At 43.5% G+C, this 18237-nt stretch overlaps 1 protein-coding gene across 3 annotated transcripts in view; it reads left to right on the top strand.

Moving 5' to 3' along the window:
* The window catches only part of CGNL1 (cingulin like 1), a 170804-nt gene that overhangs the window by 75238 nt on the left and 77329 nt on the right, over positions 1 to 18237 (top strand). For all 3 annotated transcript variants that reach the window (XM_065940429.1, XM_065940431.1, XM_065940430.1), the window contains exon 8: positions 7758 to 7970. In XM_065940429.1, coding sequence (XP_065796501.1) covers positions 7758 to 7970 — 213 coding nt within the window. The remainder of the gene's footprint in view (positions 1 to 7757; positions 7971 to 18237) is intronic.

Genomic DNA, 18237 nt, shown 5'->3' with positions numbered 1-18237 from the left:
GATGTGTGCTTGTTCTACTTGTGAATATGGTTCCCTTTTGTGAGAGCATCGTATGCAATAGTTTGTCTTAGGAAAGTTTTCAACTGTGTAGAAAGGTAGAAAGAATAATGTGTTAACTCATGTAGAGTCCCAGTCCAAACCCAACAGTTGTCAACATGTTTCCGTATTTACTCCATTTTTTCTTCTGTCCATCCATTCAACTTTGTTTTTTAACTTTTATTTATTTATTTATTTTTTTGTTGTTGGTTTTTAAAAAATTCATCTCTCTATTCTTCTCCATGAACTTTTTCAAGGGAATTTACAGATATTACCACATTGCAACTGTAAGCTTTTCAGCATGCATTTAAATAGTTAGATAATTTTCTTATAACCACAATACTATTATTATATCCCCTTCATGGATCATAGCCTTGTCATGGTGAAGGGGCTTGCATAACTCAGTGAAGCTATGAGCCATGCCCTGTAGGGCTACCTAAGATGGATGGGTCAGTGTAAACAGTTCTGACAAATTGTCCCCTGGAGAAGGATTGGCAACCCACTCCAATATACTTGCCTGGGAAATCCCGTGAACAGAGGAGCCTGGTGGGCTGCAGTCCATGGGGTCACAAAGAGTCGTATACGACTGAGTGACTCACACATGGTACACAGCAACTATGATGTGAGCTTCAGTTTTGGTGATGTGTTTCCAGGCAGAGGCTAATAGTGAGAATTGCAGGAAAGGGAAACAGAGCACATCTTTTCTTAAAAATGTTCCTGGTGTTGCTGGCCTTCTGTTTTTTTGCCTTTCTTATGATGGGAGCTATATCTTCTGCTGCTGCCTTTCTGCAAGATAAGTTAGGACACAGTGAGCTTCTCTGTGCCAAAGTGGCTTTCTCTCCTCCCACTATTTTTATCAGTTTCCTTTGACATGTCAGTGACATTTGAAAAATGATCTATGATTTTTATATCACAAATTAAATAGACCCCATCTCCTCATCACTTTCAGTTTATTCTTCGTATCTTAATAAAAAGTGGTTGGGGGAATCTGATAACAGATTATAGTTGTAGCCAACTTTTCCACTGGACTTGGCTTAGAATAGACTCTTAAACTCAGCAAACATTAAACACTTCTGCTTTTAAATGCTTGGAAAAGCTTGAAGGCCCTGTATTTTGTGAGGCCTGCATAATGCACACGATTTTTCAGGAAATATCTTTTAGTACTATACATTCTATTAAATGACATTGGGTCTCTATATGGAGTCAGTATGAAAAGAGGATAGAATCATTATTTAAAAAAAAAAAGATTAAAGGAAAGACAGAAGAAAGGAAGACATAGTATAAAATACCTATTCTCTTAGGATAAGCCAGATATTAATAATTGACCAAGAATAGAATGACTTTGTTATTCTTAAGTAACCAACTGATGGTTTTGAATTTCTTTTTTAATTTAAGATACAAAAATAATTATAGCTCAAGTAGTCATTTCTTTGACCCTGAGTATGTTTCCCTTGGTTTTGGTAGTGATGGGTAAAAATGAGACCTCTCTCTAAGCTTCATGACAGTGGGGTTCTCTAATTACTGAAGATCATCTCTGATGGGAGCTTATAGTGTTGACAGATGGGCCAACAGAATCCTATGGTGTTTTATCCCTGACATTTGCCAAGATGCAAGTACTTACGTATCAGTAAAATATTCTGGTTATGAAATCCTGTTGGTTTAGGGGTAGACTGGTGCTCAGAAATAAAAGCTCTAAAGTAAGTATAAGCTTATTTTGAAGTGACATTACTGAATATTATACACAGTAAAGAAAATGATGATTGTCACCAGCTGTGTTACAATTTCTAGGCCATTTTTCTGTGGAAAAAATGACATAATTCTTTGTCAGCTATATGTTTTCTTGAGGGGAGGGCACAACATATAGCATGTTGAGATCTTAGTTTCCTGACCAGGGGTCAAACCCATACTCCCTGCAGTGGAAGCAAGGAGTCCTAACCACTGGACTGTCATAGAATTCCCATTTCTTTTCTTTCTTTTTTGTTTGATTTTTGGATTGTCAGCTGTAGTTTTGATATATGACGTTTACTTGTCTTTTCTGTGAGCAAGAGCTTCTGTGGAAGCTTTTGTGCAAAGGATCTAGATCAGTGTTTTTTTCCTGTTGACATGGAATATCTATGGGTAGGTGGTGTGTGAAGATGTTCTGTGGACTTGTGAGTGGCTACTCTGGATGTTCTGGTCTGTGTCTTTCTGTGCACCTACTTTTAGGACAGCCTCTGGCTTGTTGCTGTTAACAGCCAGCTCCCAGAGCATGCTTCCTTTTCTTCTCAACTTTCCTTGTTGTCTTTTCAGGTTCTGGGCAAGTTTCTTTGCTTCAGTTTAAACAGGTAGACCTCCTTCTAGGCACTTCCAACTGAATCCAGTACCCTTTTCATTTGTATCCGAGAGCCAGAGCGCAGCCACACTGCTTGCTCCTCAGCCTCTTTTGAGCGTGTAGTTTTGTTGTCAGGCCTGCAGAGGCTGTACGGTGAAGAGAACCAGCATTGTTATCCAATCTGGGTCTCATCTTGGCTCTATCACTTATATGCTGGGTTATCTTAGGCATGTTATTAATAGCATCTCAGAATTCCAGTTTTTTTTTTAAATAAATGAGAACAATAGTATTCATCTATGATTTTTAGAAGTGCTTAGCATAATTCTTATTATGTAGTTAGTACCAAATAGTCTTTTTAGCTTAAGCCCCCTACTCCTCCCCATCCACCCCCAAATATACATCCATACTAGGTCTTTATCTCTTGTGGCTTCATGTGAAGCCAGCCTAGATGTGTATAGGTTTTGAAAGTGCTGATTCTGCATACCCAGAGTTTTCCTTTGTTTTCTTTGATGGGAGTCTGCAGACTGTCATGTGCATCTCTGGTGGATGTTTGCATATATTTTAAGGTTTATATGTTTTACTCTTGCATCCTTGGTGGCTCAGTGGTAAAGAATTTGCCTGCCAATGCAGGAGACACGGATTTGATCCCTGGGTCTGGAAGATTCCCTGAAGGAAATGGCAACCCACTCCAGTATTCTTGGCCTGGGAAATCCCACGGACAGAGGAGGCTGACAGGCTACAGTCCTTGGGGTCGCAAAGAATCAGACACGACTGAGTGATTAGAAAGCAGCAGTATGTTTTCTCTCACTTCTTTGGCTTGATATAATTGACAGTAAAGCCTCAGAGGTGGTGAAGTTTTTGAAATCTCCCGGTGCCTTTTGGTCTCTACCCTGGAAAGCTTCAAGTGCTTCTCTGTGATACGGTGAGGTGTAATCTGATTGGATTCGTACAGCACAGTCCATTTAAGCAGCAGCCCCAGTCACAGATAACAGCATGTTGGTGTAGAATGGACCATAAAAACTTAGTTTCTTGACATGCATTGGTGGCAGTACACAAAAGGCAACATGAAGCACAGATATATCCTGGAAAAGATAAGTGTGGGAAGAGGAACTGCGTTATCGTCAAAACAATTGAGAAATGTGTGAGAGTAAGAGCAGGAAACAGGAGTAGGCTCACAAGGCCTGCTGTGAAGCTGGCAGGAGGCTCCAGGAAGACCTAGAGGGGTTGCCAATAGCAACAGTGATGTGGGGAGGGTGTTTCTAATAACCGTGAACTGGACAGTTTGATAAATAGCAGAATGGGATATATTTTCATAAAATTTGCTTATGTGTTTTGTGTTTGGTGCTTTGGAAGAGTCAGAGTTGCTCTAGTTACCTGGATGATTCTCTGGAAGTTTCTTCTGAGCTTATTAATACCTGCCAGCTGGATTCTTGAGGAACTAGGTCTTAGTCTGTGCAGTGCAGCTCCACCCTGGAATTGCAGAGGCTCCCCTGGTTTAATGGGGCTCCCCTGGTAGCTCAGCTGGTAAAGAATCTGCCTGAAATGCAGGAGACCCTGGTTCAATTCCAAGGTTGAGAAGATCCGCTGGAGAAGGGATAGGATGCCCACCCCAGTATTCTGGCCTGGAGAATTCCTTGGGCTTGCAAAGAGTCAGACACGACTGAGCGATTTTCACTTTCCCCTCATTTAATGTATGTATGTGCCCTAGAGCAATGGTCCCCACCCTTTTCCACGACTGGTTTTGTGGAAGACAGTTTTTCCACAGACCAGGGCAGGGTGGGGGGGTTGATTCAAGTGCATTACATTTACTGTGCACTTTATTCCTATTGCAATTGTTACTTTGTGATATAATTTATAATAATTGTACAACTCACCATAATGCAGTATCAGTGGGAGCCCTGAGGTCGTTTGCCTGCAACTAGATGGTCCCATCTGAGAGTTTTGATATGAGTCTGCAAGCAATAGATTTATTACGGTCTCTGTGCAGTCAAACTTCTCTGCTAATAATGTGTATTTGCAGCTGCTCCCCAGTGCTAGCATCACCGCCTCAGCTCCAACTCAGATCACCAGGCATTAGATTCTCATAGGGAGTGCACAACCTAGATCCCTCATATGCACAGTTTACAGTAGGGTTCGTGTTCCTATGAGAATCTAATGCCACTGCTGATCTGACAGGAGGCAGAGCTGAGGTCATAATGCGAGTGATGGGGAGCAGCTGTAAATACAAATGAAGCTTTTCCCATTGCTCACCTCCTCCTGCTGTGCAGCCTGCTTCCTAACAGGCCACAGACCAGCATCAGTCTGTGACCTGGGGGTTGGAGACCCCTGCCCTAGAACAAAGGAAGGAAATTCCATTGTCAGTTTTTCTTAAATTGATACTAATAGTGTCACCCCCTCATCAGTGACCCACATCTTGAATGCGAAATATTTTTCTCTCTTGAGACCTCAGTTCTCAGGTGACAGCCCTTCCTCTAGTTCTACAGGAGCTCTGAGAGGACAGGATGTGTATTTACTCATGAACTACCAGTGAAAGAATGGATGAGTTTAGAATTCTGGCATTTCCAGTCTCTTGCTGTACTGCCCATTCTAATATATGCCCAGAACAGGCCTGCTCCCAGCTATCACTGATCCATGCATCAAAAATATAAATCAGATCTGTTTTCAAGAAATTGGTAATCTTGTGAGTGAAAGTGAAAGTCGCTCAATTGTGTCTGACTTTCTGCAATCCCACGGACTGTACAGTCCATGGAATTCTCCAGGCCAGAATACTGGAGTGAGTAGCCTTTCCGTTCTCCAGGGGATCTTCCTGACCCAGGAATCAAACCAGGGTCTCCTGCATTGTGGGTGGCTTCTTTACCAGCTGAGCCACCAGGGAAGCCCAAGAATATTGCAGTGGGTAGCCCATCCCTTCTCCAGCAGATCTTCCTCATCCAGGAATCAAACTGGGGTCTCCTGAGTTGCAGGCGGATTCTTCACCAGCTGAGAGAGATAAGCAAATAGCATCTAGATACAAGGACTGCAAGGTAAAAGTATTAAGTACTGTGAGAAGCACAGCTAAAGTGAAGTTGGGTATTCAGGAAGAGGATTCAAGGAAGACTTCTTGGAGTAGGTCATACAGTATCTGAGTCTTGAGAGGTTTTCTGAAAGAGACAGATGGGACCAAGAGGGGTGAAGGATGCCCCTGACAGAAGATACCTTGTGGGTGATGGCATAGACTGCAGATGAGAAACTGGAGGTGGGGGAGTTGTTGGATAGCTCGTGCAAACCACCTGGGCCAGAGGTGAGGAGAGCCTAACCCTGGAGAGGGGGAAAAGGATCTAAGATGCTACAGAACTATGTAGTCATGAGGGATAAAGATGAGAGGGATCAAGGTTGTTGCCAAGCTCCCGAGCCTGTGAGCTCCTGAGCAGGTGCTGTTGTCCCCGAGAGTAATGAACAAAGGAAGAGGAGAGGAAGGGACTTGATGAATTCACTGAGAAACGTAAGCCTCCTGAATCTCAGGTGCCTGAGGGACATCCAGATGGCTGAGGCTTGCAGGTCTGAACTCAGATAAGAGTTGGAGGTAAAGGTTTGGGAGTTATTTATGTAGAATTAATAGTTGGAAAACAAAACAAAACTAGGTGAACTTGCCAAAAAAGAGTGAAGAATGTGAAATCACATTCTTGGGGATCATCTTAGCTTTTTAGGAAGAGGGAGGGAAAAGCCAGAAAAGATTGTCACAGAAAAAGTGGCCCAAGGGAAGAAAACAGGAGCATGTAGTATCTTTGAACTGCAGGGGAAAGAGAATTCTAAGGGTACGGGTGCAGAGGATCAAAGCTTGTGCGTATGCTCAGTTGCTCAGTCACGTCTGATTCTTTGTGGCCCCATGGACTGTGGCCTTCCAGGTTCCATTGTCCTTGGGATTTTCCTGCAAGAATACAGGAGTGGGTTGGCATTTCCTCCTCCAGGGGATCTTCCCAGTCCAGGGACTGAACCTGCATCTCTTGCATTGGCAGGCGGGTTCTTTACTACTGAGCCAGCTGGGAAGCCCCAAAGAGGATCAGAGGAGAGTAAAGAAAAGTGAAGACTTAGCAAAGGCCTTTGGATGTCGCGGTGAAGAGACCCACCTTGGAGGGAACAGTGGCAGTATAGTAGGAGCAAAAGCCATTTGCAAGAGATTAAGGTGATCAAGAAGTACACACAGTGAACAGAAATTATACTTTCAAAAGTTTGGTGGAAAGCTTGGTTTTTTGTGTGTGTATTTTTTTTTTGTTTTTGCCCTTGACTGAGAGGATTCTTGTCCCCTGAGGAAAAGGACATAGATTCAAGGAAACAGAAAGGAACAAAATGACAGGAAGAAAAAAAAGACGACTGATCAGTAAAGACTTGCAGCAGGCTGGTGAGGAGGAAGCTGGCTGTCCGTGAAGTGGCTTGGGGTGGGGAGGAGTCCCGGCATGCAGAGGAGCTGGGTGGTCAAGCCCAAGTCCTGGCTGAGTGCACAGTAAGGACGTCTGTGGGGCAGGGGGAGCCTGAGCTTGAGGGTTGCTGAGCAGGTCTGACAAGGAATGGTGACCTGAGAGGCATGCCCAGTTTAGGCAGGACACAGTTGTGTTGAGGTGATGCCACTGGTAGTGGAACTTGCTGCTCCAGTTTGGTGACTTTGCTCGTGAGCAGTGAGGTTATGAGGCAGGGAAGGTGGAGAATGTGTGACTATTATCCCTGCTCAGAATGGAGCAGAGGCATCCTGAGGACTTGGGCTGTGGGATCAGGGTTCCGGGGGTGAAGTAAGAGAGGCCAGCAAGTCGGCATCTGTTCCCCCCCCGCCCCCCGCCAACGAAGCAACAGCTCATGAAGGCCACTAGCAGGGACTGCAGACTGTTGCACTGAAGTGAAAAGTGAAAGTGAAGTCGCTCAGTCGTGTCCGACTCTTAGTGACCCTGTGGACTGTAGCCTACCGGGCTCCTCCGTCCATGGGATTCTCCAGGCAAGAGTACTGGAGTGGGTTGCCATTTTCTTCTCCAGGGTATCTTTCCGACCCAGGGATTGAACTCGGGTCTCCCGCATTGCAGGCAGACGCTTTAGCCTCTGAGCCACCAGGGAAGCAGGGACCGCAGACCATTGCACTGAAGTGAAGTGAGATGGAAAACACAGACCTGGCGCCTCAGAGCATCGAGAGTAAAACCCGTTTCCCTTTTCCACCTCAAATTAAATCTCAGGAAAGCTAAGATAGTGGAATCAAGGGATACGGTGGCTTGTGAGAAGGGGAAGAGAAAGAGAGGATGGGGGCTTAGCCAGTATGTAGCGTGCGGGGGAGAGAATAGGGAGGTCTGGTGAGGGTGTGACCGTGAGTGCGGGGGCCGAGGTGGAGGCGCAGGGCCGCTCAACAGAACGCTTGTATCCTCAGCTCCCTGCTCGTGTGTTCTCTCTGCAGGAGCTCCTGCAGGCAAAGCAGGACCTTCAGCATCTGCTCATCGCCAAAGAGGAGCAGGAAGACCTGTTGAGGAAGCGGGAGCGTGAACTCACCGCGCTGAAGGGAGCCCTGAAGGAAGAGGTTTCCAGCCACGACCGGGAGATGGACAAGCTGAAGGAGCAGTATGACGCTGAGCTGCTGGCCCTGCGGGAGAGCGTGGAGGAGGCCACTAAGGTGGGTGCTGGCCGGAGGGGGCAGGCAGAGCACAGGGGAGGCCCAGGACCCCCTCACCCAAACATGTGTCCATTGTTTGCCTTCCTTTTCATGACAGAGTGAAACTCCGTTTCATCCCATCATTGATCCAGAAAGTGAAAAGTGAAAGTGTTGGTCATTCAGTCATGTCTGAGTCCGCAGCTCCACGGACTGTAGCCCACCAGGTTTCTCTGTCCGTGGGGTTCTCCAGGCAAGAATACTGGAGTGGGTAGCCATTCCCTTCTCCAGGGGGTCTTCCTGACCCAGGGATTGAACCTGGATTCTCCTGCACTGCAGGCAGATTCTTTACCATCTGAGCCACCAGGGAAGTCCTGTTGATCCGGACCTTATTCACAAACAGTAAACTCAACAGTTATGCTATTGACCACCTTAAGTCCATAAACATAAAAAATTTAAGGACACTGCTTAAAATCTCTGGTACATGGTGAGATTTAGAGGCCCAGAAGTGACCACTTCCAGGGTTCCTAGGGCATTGCTGCCTTTGCTGATGGGGCAGGGTTGCGGACAGGATGTTTCTGGCATCTTTCCCCCCTGCTCCACTCTGTTCTTTCTGACTTGTGAAGCCTTTTGTTAAGACGATTCAAGTTCTTTTCTCAGCACAGTTACAAGAGGGTTAATGAGCTGAATTGCCCAAACCTTTGCAAGATAATTTTTCTCTTAATTGAATTCTTGGCTCCTACAAATGGATTCTAAATTATTTTGAGGTCTTTGGTGTGGGCCTTGAGTTGGCTGATTATGAAAAGGGGGAAATGAAGGGGAAAATGTTTTGAAATGTCATGCCATCTTTAGGGAAAGAGAGGAATTACACAGTGTAAATTTTTTATGTTCTCTGCCATATATATATAGGTTAAAGATGATGAAGAACACACGCTTGATATTATTTACTCTGTGATGACTACAGTAATAGCTCAGAGCTGGTCAGTCCTCTCGCCCCTACACTCCATAGTGATTCACTGATCTTCAGTTACAGCACAGTAATTGCAGATGACAAGAAGTGAAAAATGGATTTGTTTGTACAACAGTAAAACGTTTGGGAAAAATAGTCGGTTTGGGTTTATTATAACTGAGGTAGTTAAAGAAAAAAGCCTATCTTAACTTTTTTATTCGTTTGCCTATCTTTTTTGAGATTTGGTTTCGTTTGAGGGAGAAAAGTGAAACTCATTTAATTTTCAATGCTTTGCAGGGACATATCTGTTTTTTCCATCTCATTTTCTTTCTGTGCAGCAGCCTGTTGTCCTTGCTGTTGGCCTGTATGTGCTGCTGCGGCTTGGGGAACACGCCAACAGGCTGCTGAGTAAAATAATTTTCCTTTGGACCCATCACGTCTTTATTATCTTCAGACCTTACATCAAAGCTTGAGTTAACATGGTTTATTCATTGAAGGGTAGTTGAGGATGATATTTGGCAGATTTGCAGTGTTTTGACTCTAAGGAGAATTAAACTTACAGCACACATAGGATGCAGGAGACTTTATTGGAAGCTTCTAGGTCCTTTGCTGTCACATGTTTTAAGCAGGGAAGGGAATGATGATAGGTGAGGAAGTATCTTTGTTGTATGGGAATGAGATAATCTGTAAAGATTTAGGCTCCTGATTTTTAAGCATTGCTTCACATTAGACAAAAAAGGATCACACAGACCAAATACAGGCCATCTGCAGGTTGACAGTGTGTGACTTTTGTCCTCTTGTCCGTGTCCCTCACGCAGTGTCTGATGCATGATCGCATCTCTGCAGTGTCTGATGAGTGAAAGTGGAGGATCAGTTCCTCTCTTAACTGGATTTTCAGTCCCTAGTGTGTGGTTCTGGTTAAATTTTCTCCAGTGATGATGTGGGAAATCTTTTAGGAAACTGCTGTTTCTCTGTGAATTTCTCTGCCTTGCTTTTGCATTTCCCTGCGGTTTCTTAAAGAGGATCATGATTGTGTTTTTACACCTCATTAGCTTTTGCTTCTGAAGGTGTTTGCTGAACAAATGTGGCAAATGTGGCTGAACAAAAAAGGATCATATTTAATGGAAAAAAAATTAGCACTGTAATGGACAGATGCTGCCTTTTTGATACATTATGTATATGTGGGTACTATATAATAGAAATCTAGTTTGGAAGAGAGAGCATTAAATGTAACTTTTTAATTTTGTAAAGTGTTTCTTAAATTTATATATCAGCCTTTAGACTTTTCCTGTCTTGGGAGGGACTCATCCACTACTGTGATTAAAAGCTGACATTTTGTTAAGCAAGTGTATTATTTTAGAAGGTTTATTTCCTTGGTAAGCCTTAGGAGGCAGTCCAACCTCCTGGCATCAGTTTTTAAAATTTTTGCCACTACCCCAGGGCCAAAAATTCCTAAAGTGCTATTTTATCACTGTCAGATAGCAAATACTTCATCCTCGCCGGAGCTTGAGCACTAAAAGTTTTAAATTGCTAGAACATTTGGTGAAAACCATCACATTATATTAAGGATGTTTTACAGGTATTCCAAACAGATACTCTGTAAAAGTGGTTTTCGTAGACCCAGAGAGCCACACCTTTTTAAGAGCAGATTGATTGCTTAACAGAAGAGAATTCATGAGCTCGCTGGTGCTGGGGGCTTTGGAGGGTGGGGAGGGCCACCAACATGGTTGGTGGCATTAGGTAAGCTGCTTCAGTTGTCTCCCCACAGAAGGAGGGGGTCTTCACGTTGTTAGAGGATTCTATCATGCAGTCTTTCAAAGGACTGTTGAGGACTTTTACATGTTGTTTCATAACATACTTCTATTTTTAATGTTGTGTTCTTTTATACTCTTTTACACTCTTTCCAGTTTTGGAAAGGAAATGTCCTCTTTCTCTTTGAGTTTGTGGCAGTGGCTGGGATCCACATGCAGAAATGGACAGGCAATGTGTGACTGTCATCTGGGAGTGAAATAAAGACTCTCCACAGCTGTTAGCATCTTATTTTAATCCTTACCCTCTTCTTGTTCCCAGTTCTTGAGCAAAAGAGAAGTGTAGTCAGTGGTCAGTGTTTTCAGATTTCTCAGAGACTAGACTCAGGTCAAATTCCAGCTCCTCTACCAACTTCCCTGCTTGCTTCTTGGACCTTAAGAGTTTCTGGGGGCCTGGTATTGCCAGTTACAGAATTGGAAAGAGTAAATGCCCCAAGTGAAGTAGAAATGAAGTGCCATAGGAGATGGCTTATGTTGGTGGCAACCAGGAAAGATTTCATGGAGGGAGCGGTGAGCGGTATTTGGACGTGTGAGCATGGAGGCTGAGGACACTCGGGAACCAAGTACAGCATAAGGAACACCTTGTTAGGTGGGAATGTGCAATGTGTGTCTGGTCTGGAGCCTTGTGGAGCAAGAGAAGTTAAGGTGAAGTGGAGCGAAAGTGTTTGTCGTTTAGTCGTGTCCAACTCTTGGCATTCCTATGGAGTGTAGCCCACCAGGTTCCTCTGACCATGGGATTTTCCAGGCAAGAATACTGGAGTGGGTTGTTACTCCAGGGGATCTTACCAACCCAGCAATTGAACCCGGGTCTCTTGCATTGCAGGCAGATTCCTAACCATCTAAGCTGCAAGGGAATCCTTGAAGTTAAGTGGTTAGACACAAAAAGAGAGTTTTAAGAGTCAGAGACCCTGATCCAAAGCATGAACCGTGTTTGGCTCTCTTTTCAAACAAACCAATTATAAAAAACAAAAAAAATAAAATGAAATCATTGGGGACATTTAAACACTATCTCTGTTTTTACTGGTAGTAAGAAACAATATAAACAGAATTTTTAGAGGTGAAAACAGTGTTCAGTTCAGTTGCTCAGTCGTGTCCGACTCTTTGCAACCCCATGAATCGCAACATGCCAGGCCTCCCTGTCCATCACCAACTCCCTGAGTTTACTCAAACTCATGCCCATCGAGTCGGTGATGCCATCCAGCCATCTCATCCTCTGGCGTCCCTTTCTCCTCCTGCCCCCAATCCCTCCCAGCATCAAGGTCTTTTCCAGTGAGTCAACTCTTTGCATGAGGTGGCCAAAGTACTGTTTTTCAAAGTCTTTATCTTTTAAAGCAACTCAAGTATTGGGTTGGCCACCAGGTTTGTTCTGGTTTATCTGTAACAGCTTACAGAGAACTCCAAATGAATTTTTTGGCCAACCTAATATTATTTATGGGTGAAATAGAAGGCTATCTGGAATTTGCTTTGTTTTTATTTTTTTAATTGAAGTATAGTTGATATATACTATTAGTTTGAAGTGTATGACATAGTGATTCAATATTTTTATAGATTTATGCCATTTAAAATGACTGTAAACACAGGGTATATTCCCTGTGCTGTACAATGTATCCTTATAGCTTACTTATTTTGTACATAGTAGTCTGTACTTCTTAATATCCTCTTACCTCTCCCCCTGATAACCACTAGCTTGTTCTCTGCATTTGTAAGTGTGTTGTTTTAAGGAATTTGCTTTAAAATAATTCACTGGGGGGAGAAAATGAGTAGGGGTATGGTTGAAGCCAGATTAGCTTTGTGATGATAAGTGTTAAAATTTGGTGATGACTCAGTTAATTATACTATTCTCTCTACTTGGATTCAATCCCTGTGTTGGGAAGATCCCCTGGAGAAGGGAAAGGCTACCCACTTCAGTATTCTGGCCTGGAGAATTCCCTGGACTGTATTAGTCTATGGGGTTGCATAGAGTCACACGACTGAGCCACTTTCACTTTCACTTTTCTCTGCTTCACTTATGTTTGAAATTTTTTATAATAAAATTTTGGATTCTTTTGAAGTAATTAAAAAAAAAAAAAAAACATAAAACATTTACAATAGAAAAGATGAGGTGGATTGAAATTGTGAGGACTGCTTGAATACCCTAATGCCATGACAGATGAGTAGGTTTTCTTTCCTTTTTTCTGCTTTGGCTGTGCTGGATCTTCATGGCTGCATAGGCTTTCTGTGGTTGCAGAGAGAGGGGGCTACTCTTCGTTGCAGTGTGCAGTCTTACTGCGATGGCTTCTCTTGATGCAGAGCACAGACTCTAGGGTGTGTGGGCTTCAGTAGTTGTGGTGCATGGGCTTAGTGGCTCTGCAGCGTGAGAAATTTTCCCAGACTGCGGATTGAACCCATGTCCCCTGCATTGGCAGGTAGATTCTCGATCACTGAGCCACCAGGGAAGTCCCAGATGAGTAGATTTTAAGTGCTGAGGGAGCACTTTGTTTTTTATTAGGGATCTTATGGGGGCGTGGTTCTGTAGAGGTGTGACCAAGAAGTGGGAGAGATTAGCAGTTGGAAGAAGTAAGGCTTGAGGAGGAATGAGCTCAGGTCAGACCTGACAGGAGAGACCCCCCAGGGGGCATGATGACGGGTGAGGAAGGAAGGAGAGACCAAGCCAGGTCCTGGGTGCTTGGAAGGAGGCCTTTCCGGGAATAGGAAGTTTCCAGTGGGGCCTTTGGGGGAAGGCGGGTAGTGAGAGGCCGGGCAGCCGTGTTGTTGGGCAGGACGATGAGGAATCCACGAGGGAGGGGGACACTACTTGGGGGCTGTGACTGGACAGAGAAGATGGGCTTAGGAGTGGAGGAGAAAGAGGAGGATGTAGATGCAGGGACTTGAAGACAAGCAGCCAAGTCTGGAAATAGGAAAAGCAAGGGGAAAAGCATTGTATTTGGCTTAATTAATGATACATTTGAGAAATTTCTAAAAGCAGCCTGTTTTTGTATTACATACATTTTTGTTGTTGTTGAGGAAAAATGGTAAACTAAAAGTTTATGTACTCCTGCAGGTTAAAACTACATCCTTCTGAACATTTTGAAAGAATTGCATAGTATTGTAATCCCCAAAATCTTCCAGTTTAAAAAAAAAATTAAAAAGAGAAAGTTAATACAGTTGTACCTAAATTCCTTCCATAGCACCGTCAGAATGAAATCAGGGAATATGTGTATGGTCAATTAAAATTATTTGTTTTTTAAAATCAGAGTATAGTTGCTTTACAGGGTTGTATATTACATACTTATATGTTGAGTCTGTGTGCTTTTATATTGTTCTGCTCTTTATAGTATAATTTCTTTTAATGTTATGCCCACATTTTATATTCTTTAACCCTTAGAGAAATTTTATTCAATTTCAGTAATGTTGAAACTTTTTTTACCCCTCTCCAAAACTGCCCTTTGATTATGGCCTTATGTTTATGTTTTACTCAGTGATTTGGAAATGTCACTCAAGCTTGTAAAACCGAACATGTGCTTCTTCCCCATAGCACTTCTAGATTTTTCCTTCCCTCTTTCCTACCAATCTGTGAACAATTTCTTTTCAAAGCGTGAGGTCAATAGAGGGTCAGATGGTAAAACCAGTCCTAATCTCAGGATCAGTGGAATTGCCTCCCTTAAGAGAAGGCTAATTCTGTCTTCTCCAAGGGGGAGTCAGGTTAGCGAGGAAAACTGTAGAAATCTGTATTTCCTCAGCTCTTTAACGTCACATAATCAATTTACTCTGAAGGGCAGCTGTTGAGAGTAGGAGATGCAAAGATGCAGAGATGTTGGGGGATGCAGCAAGTTTGTAATCAGTGCTCAGGGAAAGGAAAATGTCTCTTTTCTAATGGGCCTAGAGTGAATCAGAACCCTCCATCAACAGAAGTAAAACAGGAAGATTCAAGGTTAAAAAAGTTCTCCTTTTCCTTTTTTTTTTTTTCCCTCTCTCTAGTTTCCCTCTCCCCTGAACTGGCTCTTAATAATTATATCACTCTTCTGCATTCTGTCCTGATTAAAAAGTAGCTATATAGGAGGCTTGGTGTGGTGTCCTAGGATGTTTGCTTTGAGCCTTCCAGCAAAGCCCCAGACATGTCACCTCCCTGTGGCTCTGCACGTGGGTCCTGGTAAGCCTCTTATGAGTCTTGGTGAACAATAAGGACATCCTGGCACTTCACTCCTGGTGTTTGACCCGAGCTGCCAAAGTCACTTGCCGTGGGTGGAGAACACAGAGTCAGAGTCCCCAACATGCCCATTCATTTCCCGTCAAATATTTGTGTGTGTTTTACCACTGCCAGTCACTGAGAACACAAGTCAGGCCAACCATGATTTCTAGCTTCAAAGATCTTATACAGTCTTGTGGGGAGAAAAGGTGCAAATAAGAGGATAATGAAGTTATAGGTGCTGTTTTTGAGGCCCTCGCCTGTAGGAGATCAGGAAAGGCTTACTATTTCCATTGGTAGCTGTCAGGAGGGAACTAGCACATCATTCTGCAACTTGACACCCTCCTAGTCTTTTCTGTACGAAATACTTAAGAATTAGACGTGAGAACGACAGTTCCTTTCCCAGGATCTCTCTGAGAATTTCTGGGCAGTAGCCCATCTTGAACCTGCTGACTATGTGCCCAACTCCTTTTATTTATTGTTAATTTAAAAAATTTAAAAAAAAATTTTTTTTTGGCCTAGCCTTGTAGCGTATGGTATTTTAGGTCCTCGACCAGGGATCGAACCCACACCCCCTGCATCCCTGCTTTGAATGTGTTCCCACAGCTCCTGGGAAAGAGGAGGTGGAAGTAAGACTTTCTGGTCACCCCGTACACCCGGAGGACCCAGAAAATCACAGTGAATTCACATGTGGGTGTGATAAGCAAGTGTGGAGACTTAATCAGGAGGAAAATAAAAGTGAAGTCGCTCAATTGTGTCTGACTGTTTGTGACCCCATGGACTGTAGCCTACCAGGCTCCTCCGTCCATGGGATTTTCCAGGCAAGGGTACTGGAGTGGGTTGCCATTTCCTTAATCAGGAGGAGGAGAAGTAAAAAGCCTCATCCTGGTCTTGCTTGCCCAGGGGAGGGAGGACAGTTCTTGCCTGTTTCCCATTTGGGTGAAGAGTGACCAGAGGTCAAGGCATAAATAACTCAGAAGGTTTGACAACCAGTAGTCAGCATCATGTCCTCATAGTTGGGAATGGATTGTTGATACAGTTTTGGACTGTCTATCAATAAGTAGTTCATCCATAGTCATTAGTTAATTAGGCAATTATGCATCGAGCATTTCATTTGTGCCAGGCACTGTGCTGGGTTGTGGGGATAAAATGGAACAGAGTGGGAATGATAGACACATGTATAAATATGTGTATTGTGATAAGCACCTTGAAATGGAGGGATGGAGGGAGGCAAGGGAGGCTTCCTTGAACAAAATGAGGATGGAATCTGAAGGGTAAATAGAAACTAACTAGGTTTCCCTGGTGCCTCAGACAGTCAAGAATCTGCTGGCAGTGCAGGAGACTCAGGTTTGATGCTTGGGTTGGGAAGATCCAATGGAGAAAGGAATGGCTACCCATTCCAGTATTCTTGCCTGGAGAATTCCATGGACAGAGAAGCTTAGCGGGCTATAGTTAATGGTGTCCCAAGGAGTTGGACATGACTGAGCTACAAAGACTTTCACTCCTCCCCCCCCCCCCCCCCCCCAATAAAGCTCACAGGGTGTTCCAGGCAGGGGAAACAGCATGTGCAAAGGACTTGGTGGTGGGTGGAAGTATTACCTGGTCTATTCAAGGTAATGAAAGAAGGCCAGTGAGGCTGGGCTGTGAAGGATAACTGGAAGTCTGGAGTGAGAGGAAGTGGAGAGTAGAATAGGGACCAGCTTGTACTGCCTGTGTGCATCTGAAGGGTTTTCTTCTTTGCCCTAAGAGCAGTGGAAATCATGGAGGACTTTAATTTATTTATTTAAATTTATTTTTTTTTTATTGAAGGATAATTGATTTACAGAATTTTGTTGTTTTCTGTCAAACCTCAGCATGAATCAGACATAGGTATACATATGTCCCCTCCCTTTTGAACCTCCCTCCCACCTCCCTCCCCATCCCACCCCTCTAGGTTGATCCAGAGCCCCTGTTTGAGTTTCCTGAGCCAGACAGCAAATTCCCGCTGGCGATCTATTTTACATATGGTAATGTAAGTTTCCGTGTTACTCTTTCCATACATCTCACCCTCTCCTCCCCTCTCCCCACCTCCGTAAGTCTGTTCTCTATGTCTGTTTCTCCATTGCTGCCCTGTAAATAAATTCTTCAGAAACATTTTTCTAGATTCCACATATGTGCGTTAGAATAAGATACCTATCTTTCTCTTTCTGACTTACTTCACTCTGTATAATAGGTTCTGGGTTGTGGAAGACTTTTAAATAGGCGTGTGTGTGTATGTGTGATGTGAGCAAATTCTTTCGGTGGCAAGGAGTCAGCTCTGGTCTTTACAAGTAAGGTGTGTGTTCATGCTGCCACTTTATACGGAGGCACCAGTTCTCTGGCGTCTCTTCAGCAATCCATTTCCTTTTTAAAAAATATTTATTTATATATTAATGTAGACCCATGGCTGAGTCATGTCAATGTATGGCAAAAACCACTACAATATTGTAAAGTAATTAGCCTCCAATTAAAGTAAGTTAATTAAAAAATAAGTAAATCAAATAAAATTGCAAAAAAATTTACTTATTTATATATTTATCTGTGCTGGGTCTTAGTTGTGGCATGTGGGATCTATTTCCCTGACCAGGGATCAACATGGGCCCCATGCATTTGGAGCTCGGAATCTTAGCATCTGGACCACTGGGGAGGCCCCTCTATTTCCATTTTTAGTGTGGTTATCACCAGTGTCTCTCTCTGCTGAAGGGCACGCAGAAGGGGAAGGGAATTGGGAAATGGGAAATGGAGAGTTCCATTTTGTTTGTGACATTTTGTTCTTTGCCAAGTGTTCATTCGCTGAATTTATAAACTTTGTCCGTGAGCAAGTGGATGATGGTGAATAGGGACTATGGATGAAGGGAGAAGTTTGGTATGGTATGTTGGTGGTGAGGTTTGTAGCAGGAAAGTTTTGTTTTGTAATAAGGCTGTTATAATGTCATGGTGCTAGAAATGCCTTTAGACATTTATGGAAGTATTAATAGAGAGAAAAAGTTAGTAAGGCATTTGTCTATCTCCCCAAATGGAACAAATGTTCTGAGATCTCTGAACCATTCACGGACACCACCCAGAATCCAAAAGTGTGAGCAAGGCAGAAACAGTGGTCACTATCTGAGGGCCAGTAGTCAGGTGCATTTCCAGTTGCAGATGTGGTCAAGCCATAGAACTGGGCACTGTAAGCAGAGGAGCTAGTTTAAATAGCCAATGATGACACTCACTATCATATTGCAAATAGTTGCATCTTTAACATCTCAAAGGAAAACTGCCTTAATTTTGTCATCAGAAATCCTACTCAGTCTGTGTTACACTTTTTTTGATCTTCTCTTTCTGACCTTCTAAATTCTGCTGATGCTTATT

Source organism: Muntiacus reevesi, chromosome 7, assembly GCF_963930625.1.
Source record: "Muntiacus reevesi chromosome 7, mMunRee1.1, whole genome shotgun sequence".
NCBI lineage: Eukaryota > Metazoa > Chordata > Mammalia > Artiodactyla > Cervidae > Muntiacus > Muntiacus reevesi.
The sequence above is the reverse complement of the archived record's forward strand: the minus strand, read 5'-3'. Positions and strand labels throughout refer to the sequence as shown.